Source organism: Halyomorpha halys, unplaced genomic scaffold (assembly GCF_000696795.3).
Source record: "Halyomorpha halys isolate HHAL.00 unplaced genomic scaffold, Hhal_1.1 Scaffold29.1, whole genome shotgun sequence".
NCBI lineage: Eukaryota > Metazoa > Arthropoda > Insecta > Hemiptera > Pentatomidae > Halyomorpha > Halyomorpha halys.
In genome coordinates, this window is record NW_027115892.1 from 2,078,404 (window position 1) to 2,090,078 (window position 11,675).

Genomic DNA, 11,675 nt, shown 5'->3' on the forward strand with positions numbered 1-11,675 from the left:
TACTAGACTCAGTAAAATTTGTATATAGATAGAATTTAGTGTCTTCTGCCGATTCACTAATTAATATCCTTTCTAGTTCTTCGTTTTTCTGATACACAATGACTTTATCTGTCTATTTTAGTCTGATTAATTGTATGATATTAATTAATTTGATTATTCTATACAAAACTTTACTGGACTAGATACCCAACAGATGTAACATATTATACTAAATTGACAAACAAACTTAAAATATTCAAAACGCAAAATTTATCTAACTCAACTGAAAACCTCACGACTACTGAAAATCTTTATGGACGACTACTAAGAAGCTTCTGAACTGTTTTGTGAATTTTAATCACCCACTTCTTACTGAAGCTCAAACAATATCGGATGAAGAAAAATTTAAATATTCGGTCAGCACCTTTTTAAAAACTTTGAGCCACACCCTGACATCCTTAATTAAACCTTGAATACATTGAAGAAGAATTGAATAACCCACTCCAAATGACCCTGCCACCTAAAGAATTTCATCCTTCTGAAATATTCAACATCATCCAGAAGTTACCTTACTGCAAACCTCCTGGTTATGGCCTAATTACATCCCATATTCTATAACATCTTCCTCGAAAATCTGTTCTATTCCTTAGCTACATCTACAATGCTGTACTCAGATCCACTTATTTTCCTGACCCATGAAAATCATCCATAATCAAAATGATGGTCCAAACCTCGAAAGCCACCAGATCATCCACCCTCCTACTGTCCTATCTCTCTGTTACTTATCATGAGTAGCAAAATCCATGATGAGAAACTCATCTTAAAACGCCTGCACCTAGGTTCCAATCACATATTCCAGATTACCAGATTGGATTCCCACTCAACTATCCAGCAATGCCGAAGTGTGGTTGATGTTGTCTCGTCTTCATTGGAGCGCGGAATGTACTGCTTGGGATTCTTTCTTGATGAATAACAGGCTTTTGATCGAGTCTGGCACTCATGACTGCTATACAAGATCCGTAAATTCCTACCCCCTACATATTTTCTCATTATCCGTTCTCATCTCTCCGACATGTTGCTTAAAGTAAATTACAACGGCGCTTATTCATCCCTATTTACTCTGTCTGCTGGTGTACCTCAGGGTAGTATCCTTGGTCGTATCCTTTATACAGTTTTTACATCTGACATCCCAAACCATCCTAACACTATTCTCACCACGTATGCCAATGAATCATATCTATTATCATTAATAAGGATCCTTCCATTGTTTCCCAAACCCTCCTAGGCGACTGAAAAGAAGATGGCCTCGAGATCTTCTCCTCTAGGAATTTTTTTGGAGTTCTATCAATTGGTAGATTCTGCAGATGTTTGTATCATGTCATAATATCACTTACAGCAAATTTACTTGATGTATATATATTTATAGTCCTAAATAACAATAAATAAATTATTAAAAAAAAATATTCATTAGTTGGCGGGCCTACTTCTAAACTGGTTCTTATTAAGGTATCCAATTGCCCAACCTTCATTGAATTAAATAATATAATAGTACTCATCGGACGCCGTGGTTGATTACCATTAATAAAAAGCAAAGTGAAACGTCCAGACACCACACAATTCACGCAGACAAAGTCTGGCAACAAAATTAGAACTACTCAATGGGGACTGGCAAGCTGATTTTAAATCGTAGATTGTTGCTAGGTGATGCCAAACAAATAATTCGGTTATTGTACTCTTTATTAAATTGCTTTATATTACTTTATTTGAATTAATATATTATGCTTTTGCATAATATATTAATTATATTGCTTTATTTAAATATTACAATACAAAGTATAAATACATTTTTTCCTAATTTTTTTAAATAAAAATTTCCTTTTAAAGAAAACAATACAAATAAAAATTATATTAAATACGACTATTTACAGTTTAAATTGTTGAACTTGACGTAAACAACGTTATTATTCAGTAGCATATTATTAGCTGTAGTGAAATGTCGTTATATGAAACTTTGATACTTGAAATAATATTCATTTATAATTTAGGCTAATATCGATAATTTGAAATTTTATAATTCGATTTCGGAATTAATGGTTATTATTAGCTTGTGTTAATGGAATTTCCTGGAATTAATATTAACTCATATTTTGAAAAAAATGTTGAGTAATTGTTTGCTAAAATAGTTTGGAACCAACTTTCCAATGCAGACTACGAGTAAATAACCATAATAGGCCATACGTACCTCTGTGAAGTGTATGGTCCGTGTCTTCAACTATAGAAATGTTTCTTAAAATTATTGAGAACTCTAATAATCTTAAAGATACAACCAGAACTCGAAGAAATTTCAATTGCCACCACAACTCGGTTTAAAAAATGACGATTACACATTTTTTTTTTCTTTTATTAGGAGATCTTTATTAATCAACATCTAAAGTTTATAGCAAAAGAGTTATAGGGTGTCAAAGTTGCACAAAAGGTATTTTAATTTGTATTTTTCGAGGCTTAAAAAACAGAAATTTTTTTGTTAGCAATTGAAAACCGGAAAAATCTTAGGTTACCAAAAGTCTAATGAATTCACAAATATTTGAGGATGGGGGAGTGGAACTGTACAGAGGTGTCGTATCTAAACGCTTGTAATTTATCGTACTACAATTCTTTGAAATGTTAAATTAAATATAAAATGATATTTGCAGAAATTTGAAAATGAACAGATTGATGCTTTTATATGATTTAAGATGAAGTGACATATTTGAATTTACAGCGATTATCTGAAATGTAATGGAAAAAACTACACACCAATAGTAAATTTAGCAAAAGCTGCACGACCAAGTTGTGTTCCACAGTGTGAAGATAACAGCATGAAACTCAGAAGTAGGATACTGAACGATAGTTCATCATTCTTTACTTTGGTTGTTGGAAAATACTTAGGATGTACTTTTAGAGAAAGTGTGCCTTATCGATTCACCATTACGAAACTGTAACTTCATCACAAACAACCGAAAAAATAGAAGAATCAAAACTTGATATTCCAGTTTAGATTACTTTCATATCTTGTTATAGTTGTTCGATTCTAGAAATATTTGAACTTAAAACTAAAAAGATGCCTTTATGGAATTTTTTCTAAATATTTAAAGTTTCTGGGCACTGATACTTAAATTGGAATATATTGTCTGGACTACTTTAGTATAATTATGAAAACTTGGCCGAAGACTAGGGCACGTAGGAGTCTGTCTACTCTAGTCTCAATTTATGGCCCAAGTTTTATCCTCTAGTTTCATAATCATAGCCAGAGAGTTAACCGTTCCAAACCTAGACATTAGTTGAGGTCAATTAAGTTTACAGTTTGGTCATTTAGTTTCAATCTATATCGAAAGAAATCCTGGATCTTTAAATGAAGGTGTACCCAAAACATCACAAAAGGTTAAATATGAATAATTCTTTAGAGTAATATTGTTTCAAGAAATGATAAATAAAAGTTCCCTAAATTCAATAACAAAATTATTACTATCGGTTCAAACAAAATCTTCTCACTTACGTTTCGGATGACCCCTGTAGTATTTGTGATACGTTTGTTATCCGTCTCAACTACCTTTCGCATAAATTTAAATTCACTAAGATGCTATTATCTCTCTTATATCTACACTAGTAAGATTGAAAGAGTCTAGTGTGATGATAACAGTTAACAAGACTAGAAAAATATCCCCAAATTCGCACTGTCTCACACATGTTGAGTATTTTTTCTCCAATTTGTCGCTTTTCAGCTCTAGCATCATTTTTTTTTTTTGTTTCGTTGTCCTATTTTTTATTGTAATTGAGTGACAATTTCAATTATTAATGAATTTTCTTTGAGTAATTTAATATAACACTTGGATATTTACGTAACTAGCGACCATTTCTGAAAGTTATTCATTCTGCTTGCTTAGTTTCGGCTTCATTGATCACCTTACTACAAGAAATGTTTTGCAGTTAATTGGTTGCTATTTTATTTGAAATTCTCCATGAATTCCGTAAACGGTGATATAAGTTGAACTAATTGAAATTGTTCAGGTAAAATAATGATTTTTGGATTTTTATGGGAAAAAGGTATTCTTGGACAACCCTTCAAGGATCATAAATTGGCATCGGAATGAGTTAAGAATGTGAGTTTGATGCACTCACGCAACTATATTGTAGGTAAAGTTTTCTCTCCCTTAATTATTGCACAATATAATTAGTGTACCGCATGATTAAGTCACGGCTTAGAAATATTTAGATGGAAATTTATTCAACCCAGTTATTTTAGTATGTTTTAATTTAGAAAAGAAATCAACTTATTTAGAACCCAAAAATATCATTTGTGATACATAATCAAGATTCAAGTTCTTCAAGACATCAAATTCTTATTTTCTTCCTTCAGATACCTTCAATTGATTGATACCAGTGAATCCAATTTTCTAAATTATCAATTGGATTAGCATTTTACTATTGTTAAAAAACAATGAATATGGAAAGAAATAGAAAAATTCGTAATTTATAGCTCACCAACTGGAGAGATTTCACTTTGTGCTCACAAAGATGCGTTGATAAAAAATAGATCGGTATTACAAAACTCAGTACTGCCATTAAGTATGCATATTATTATTTTTTTCTAAAAAAAACCCCTTTCGTAAAGTGATAAAATCAAAACATGCTTAAAAAAGCGTGTAGGGTTCAATATTTGGATATAAGAAAGTCCTGTCTTGGCCCATGATTAAACAAGGGGTTCAATCAATCTGAGTCGATTCCATTCCTTATTTATTCATAATTAGAGCAACAACCTATTTAGGGACTCTGGACTTTGTCCTTAACTTTGGACTTAAGTGAAGCACGTAATCAACAGATTTCCCGGAGTCAGGTAGGCTGAAGGAACTGTCTCATATGCCCTGATATCCTCCATCCGGGTCTTCCTACCTTATCAGTCTCGAGCAACCTTATCACGGCCGGAGCCGTTTCCCGTCTCCACTGATGATGACATACCAGACCAAACCATGTTGACCCTACCTTCCCCACGTGCACTCATGAGGGTTGGACCTATACTTCATTCCATTACGATGCAGAGAAGACAACATTACAAGTGATGATGGTCTATAACTTTGGTTTGTCCTTCTTCATACCCAGAAGCGATTTAATCTCTTTTTCCTAGTTTTTCTTTTTATTTATTTTTACTCAAAAACAACAACTGAATGCAGTTTTCGAATTTTGGAGGGTTATCCTAAAATATCTATAGGTTGTAAATAAAATTTACATAGAACGATTATTGTTAATTATGTGGTACAAGAGAGCACTAGAGAAATCAGGTAAAATGACAATTTTCTGAGATTGTAAATATGTGTAAATCGGCAGGTGTTAAGTGTTTAGTTCTGGAGCACTTTTACTTACCTTACAGGCAGATCCTTTCTTCTACTCTTTTTGAAATATTTAAAAAATGATTCAATTATTAATTTATTAAATAATAGGATATCTTTATTTTTTCTATTTATGGCGGACCTGTGATTTGTTTTACTAATTAGTAATCATGAACTTCAAGAGGAAAATATTCAATTGTGATATTACAGTTATCCCTTCTTTCCTTTGAGTTTCATAAATCAAACTAATTAGAATAGACACTTGTTAAATATTTGTATCACCGTGACCGCTGTCAGGATTGGTCATAAATTGCACCGAGATTCCAATACTGATTAGTCAGTTTGGAAAGCGCATGCAATTGGACTCAGCCATATGATGCTCCTTTCATGACTCTCTTAATGCCCTTGTGAATCCGATTACAAGATATACCATCCGCGGGTGCATAATTTAGCAGATGTTATCTCCAGAGTAATGTATGGTTTGATTTTGGTCATTTATTCCCCAGTCTTTCGGGTAAGGTATCGGTTGAAATTAGCCTGGGATCGGGTGGGTTCAACGAAACAGCCGACATTCCTCCGCTGGTAGAGCGTTGTAAAGTTTGAATATACGCGGTGAAAAGAAGCAGGTTTGGTTTCGGTTGTCTTTTTCTCTCCATATTTAGGGTGGCGAGGGAGGTGGCTTGTCGCAAATGGAAGTCGCCCACAGCCGGTCCGCCTGTCTCTTGTAAATGGCTGTCTTTATCGCTTATGCACATCCTGTCACTGCAAATTTGATAAAACTTTGGAATGCTGCATTCGGAAAACGGGCTTGTTGAACTGATATAGAAGGAATCCTATCGCATTGTGTTTTAATTCATTTGGTTTTTATATAATGCTCTGATATTACCTAACTGATGTTGTATGTTTAATTCGACTCACAAATTGCATGAGCTAGAGAAGAAAACATGATGATTTTTCCATAGAATAAAGACACCAAAAACGGACCCTTTAAAATCTATATTTAGACTTAGATTGTGACTAAAGATCAACCTAATTTACCTACTTTCAACCACGATTTTATCTGTATTAGACCCGTTTATCCATTGCAACCTCAGGTTCATGTGTTATTTTACATGCTTGGTTAATTGAAACTGGTTTTTGTTTTATATATTTACCTGAACATTTTCAGTTTTAAGCCATTCTGAAATCATTGTATTCGTTTTGAAGCTTGTAGATTTCAAAGTCATTTATATCAAATTATAAAATAAAATTGAAAATTAAAGAATACCTGGTACTTTTACAAAAAAAAAAAAGAAAGAATTAAACTAGAAATATAAACATATCTGTTACTGGGTCCATGGCTTGTCATTGATGTTAATGATTTTTTCAATAAGTAGATCACGTCAAAACTAAATATGCCGTATAAGTCCTAATTCAATTCTTTTAGATTGAAGTCTACTCTTTGGATGATTAACCATAATTTTAGAGCTGATTATTGTTTTACAGATCCTTTTGAACTCAGATTTCTCCTTTAACATTCAAGATTTTATTTAATCGAATTCAAGATTACAAACCCAGCACATTCATTTCAGTTACCGCAAATATTCATCACCAAAAATCATAATAGTGAGAGTATTCTGAATCAAATAAACCAGGCGACCTTTCGACTTACTGCTTTCTGCTTTTGCCTACCTCCTTGTTTCACAAAAAAATTAATACGATCTTCTTAGGAATTTTACTGAATTTGAAGCCAATCCTAACGACTCTAAGTACAGCTTGTTGATTGAGAAATGCACACCTTTTTGTGAAATTTTGATTTTAATTCAAATATTACATGTTTTTAGTTGTATTGCAGCATTTTTCTTTCAAATGATATTTGTGAATCGTTCATGTTCGGGAGCTTCAATATAACCCAGAGCAGACAATATGTGCCGAAAGAATTTTATTGACCTTGATGGGATAATTCCCTTTCAACTGATTCCGGAGGTCATAAAAACATCTATTCGCTGCTGACATCCTGTTTTTGATTACAGCACACTATAATTTTTGGTGTTATAAAGTTTCCGAACCATCTTTTTTTTTGCTATGAATAATTTTTCGGTTTTATTTACGACCACGTAAATTTTAAATAAGTTAAAAAAAATAAAATAATGTTAATTAATAGTTTATTTTTAATAAATTAGAAAATAATTTTTCCTTAATCTCGGAAATGAAGTCCTTCATTATTTAAGGCCTGCTTTAGAAACGTATACCTATACCACTCTCCTTTTCCATGGGCTTTGAAATTGTATTCTTCATCTTGCTCATTCCTCTTCTTCTCATCCAGCGTACTTTTAACATGCTTCGGAATACTACGTCTCTTGTTTGTGAATAATATGACATCTCATTATTTTCTTTTTGAGACCGAGTGATGGTTTTTTTTTTTTTCTCGGAAAAATGAAGAGCTATTTCTTGATATTATTGTTGCGATCGCTCAGCCTGTATGTTATCAGCTCATTCTTTTTGTTTCTTGTATATTATGTAATTCAAGTATTCCCTGGGATTGATTGTTGGTGGACATTACCAGAATTACTTGTAATTTGCTGGAGTGGACTGTATTTCAAATAAATTATTATTATAATGAATAAAATAAAATAAACCTCTATTATTTAAATCTTTAGTAACATTTGCCAAAAGGGTTACAATATAATAATTAGAATTTGGATTACTGCTATATTTACAAGGAATTATGGTAGGGATTATAGGTTACTTGTTTGTATGTTAGGGTGGAAGATGAATTTCTCTTCTGTTCTTTTCTTCTCATCTTGCCACCGCTGCCTCTCTTGCTTCAGTGTGGTAAAGTTCTACTCACTCATGTCTATTTATAGAAATTGGCTTTCTCAAAATGTGCTAGCTCTTTTTTCACCTGTACAGGTCATTCTGGATACAAAACAACTCTTCTCAGCTTCCGTATGTTGTCACTAGAGGACAACATTTTCAAGTCACATCATAAATGCCTTGAGGGGGCATCCCAAAACACACATCTTCCTTTTAATTTTACCTAATTATCGTCTGGTTAATCATGTTCATTAATGACCTGCTATTTGAGATTACAATCATATCAAATGTAGAAATACTATCTAGTAAACTTATATTCTAATTTTAAATTAATGTGTATGCATATTTTTTCAAACACTGCTCTGCTCGTTATCAGAAAATGTTTTAAAAGTAAGATACCTCTTGTCATAGGTATTCGGCTGCGGGGCGAGAACGAAGGTTTCCCTCTTATTGCTTTTGGTATTATGACCTCTCCTTGAGAGATTATGACGCCGTCACCGTACATCAACCACTATTGAACTACGAGAAAACAAATCATTTATATAAGAAACTATTTTTAACCTCAATACACATACATTATTTATTCGATTTACGTTTACAATATAATTGAAGTTTAAATTTATTAAATAGCTAAATTGTAAAGTTATTATATGTTTTCTTGTAATAATAACTCCTACAAAGACAAGCTTTGAATTTTTCATATGTTGTTATTATACTTTAGACATACTAAATGTCTAGAGAAATTTACGTGTGCGAAATGCGGTTTTTGGTCCCTAATTTGAATTTTTTAACGTAAACAAATTTTTTATGATATCAATTTACAGAATTTCTTTTGTTTTTTGCAATTTGAGTGCTATCAGAAATCTGTATACCTAATAGTTTCTGAAATAATGAAATTCACAAAATTTTATAATAAAAAAAAAAGGTTTTTGAAAAATTAAAAGTAACGAGCTCTATTCGGATTTAGTTAATTCATCTATTTAAAAATATATACATTAACTATTCTTTTTTTTCAAAGCTTTGAATATTGAAAGAACTGAATGAAAAATGTGACATACAGTTCAAATGGAAGCTACTTAAATGCACTATTAACTAAATCATAAAGTTTAATTTTGTAGGAGTAGCAGTTTCCTAGATGTTTTGCAGAATCTATAAATAAAACTTTTATTTCTCGTAAAATATATGAAATGCAATTTTTTATATTTTATGGTATGGATAAAAATGTTCATATGAATTCAAATACTAGATAACGAAAGACATATGCACATATCGATAGTATTTCAAGAAGATACCGAGTGCGAAGTAAAATATTCAAATCCCTTCTTGGTAGGAATTTGTTATCAGTTAAGTTGTTGTTGTCTGTCTCGATTTTCCCCCTAATATTTGCTGTATGATTCATAGTTTATTTCTTAATTACGTAACAAAAACCATTAATTTGTTTTTAGAGAGATAAGCCACGCCACATAAAAAAAAATATGTGTATACACTACTCAAACGACACATGGTAGCAGTTGTATTAGAACTGATATTGGCAGATCAGAGGGCACTTGCCCACGGATCCCAATAACTGGAGGAGTCAACAGAGAAAGTATGAGACAATTAGAGACCGCTACCCCTCCATGAGTCACTACCCCCACCACCTCCCTCCCCTCCTTCCGATAACTACTGCTCTGCCTGTTTAGTGTAGTGCGTTTGTGTCCCAAAATCGGTTCTTTCAATGTGGATTTACATATTCAGGTATATAATCATTAATTACGTAGTGCTAACGATGTATTTTTATTTTTATTTCTATGATATTTTGAATTTCTTCTCGGCTAACATTGACATATGAGTCACAAGGTGCTTTGTATATTGTAAAATATATACCTGATTCATTAAAAGTATATTGAATACATCGTGCTTCAAAATTGTTATATATTACGATATATTAGGATTGTGTTGTCAGGACTGTTAGCGAACCCTACAACTACCGTTGCATTCTCGACAGGTGTCATTTGCTGCTGACGATATCTATTATATGCACCTGTGTTTAGTGATTAAGTCTTTTTAAAATAGTGTATCTTTCACATGCAAAGTCTTGTTGGATTAATTAATTTTTTATTGCAGCACACTTTAATGTGAATGTAACGAAATGCAACCTTGAGGATACAAAACCAATATTTAACCTTCATTCCTTTCATTACGGAATGTGATATCTGGAAGAAATCGCTTACCAAATTCCTTATCAATAGTTGTATAATAAATACATGCTCTCGCTCGTTATATCCTATACTACATTATAAGTAATTTTCAAATTATCCATAGTATTCTGGAATTGAAGTACATACAAGAATTGAATTTGGTTAAAAAACATCTATATGTTTATATACACTTACCCTCAACATGATTATGACATTTGTTAATATCGTTTGGATTGCTTATTTATACACCTGCCTTAAAAAAAAAAAAAATTATGGAAGATTATTGGAACACTAGTTTGACAAAAATATCAACAAAACTGCAAATTGGCACTTTATCTATGCTTCAAATTAGGTTTATATCCCTCCTTCCCCAAGTATATTATTAAAGAATAAGGTTCGTAACCTACAAAAAAGGGGGAAAACCTAAGAAGATCCTTAAAAACAATTCCTACACATACTAATGTAATTATTGGTTTAATTAGCAGTAATAGCCATTGAAATTTTTTAAATGCATAAAAATAAGAGTCATTATAATTTATATAATGCTTTAGACACCTATTAGGAAAGGTTAGTTGTACGAAACGTAGAGTTCGCATGTTTCTATGGCTGCGAACGTAAACAGACTGTCCGCCGACACTCTTCAAAATGACTCAGTTACAAAACGTCAGTCATGAGCTGTTGGAAAATCAGATTCGTAAGTTTTGTGTTTGTTTTCTTTTCAGCTATTTATTCGAAATGTTTGCTGATAGTAAGAGGATTTATAGAATGTTCTATGTCATCAGTAAGTTGAGGATTACCTTATTTGTTTAATAACATTTTCCTTTAAAGGTAAATAAATATACGTGTTTTGAAATGACCTTTGAATTTACCTTAAAATCAAAAACAGCTTAGAAATATCTATCGTTTTCACCTATATATTTCAGGATAAATAAGTTGTTTACAACATGCTTAGAATTATTTAAACTACTCTAAAATCGGTTGGTTTGCTAATTATCAACGTACTATCAGTCAATTAGTATCCATAAAACTATTGCCATGTTTTGCTTTGTCGGTAATGTATAAAGTCTTAAATATTAATAAAGATAATTTAAAAAATTGGAAAAAAGGATTTTTTTTTTTGTGAACCAAGGTTCTGCTCGATGTTTTTGTTTTATGTATTTGTTTATAGAACAACATTAGCAAATCTAATTATTGCTTACCCAAATTTGCTTGCAATGCTGTGGCATTATTAGCCATATTTTTTTTTTCATTTTTCCTAATAATTTAAAATATAAAATAGTCCCAAATTATGTTTGAAGAACCATTACTATCAAAGATAGTATTTTCAATTTATTTGGCATATTTCAAATAGTAATAT

The 11,675-nt window shown here is 31.8% G+C and overlaps 1 protein-coding gene across 5 annotated transcripts in view; it reads left to right on the forward strand.

Annotated features, from left to right (window-relative positions):
- Nucleotides 1-11,675, forward strand: part of spri (sprint) — a 759,753-nt gene that overhangs the window by 115,008 nt on the left and 633,070 nt on the right. The window contains exon 1 of one of the 5 annotated variants that reach the window (XM_067052872.1): nucleotides 9,813-9,875. The exons of 2 other annotated variants lie outside the window; for them this stretch is intronic. Coding sequence is in view for 2 of the 3 variants with exons in the window: in XM_067052868.1 (XP_066908969.1) it covers nucleotides 10,989-11,012 (24 nt within the window). In the remaining variant the exon portion in view is untranslated. Of the gene's footprint in view, nucleotides 1-9,812; nucleotides 9,876-10,973; nucleotides 11,013-11,075; nucleotides 11,100-11,675 lie in introns of those variants that run through there. 2 more of the 5 variants (XM_067052868.1, XM_067052870.1) reach the window with 2 other exon arrangements.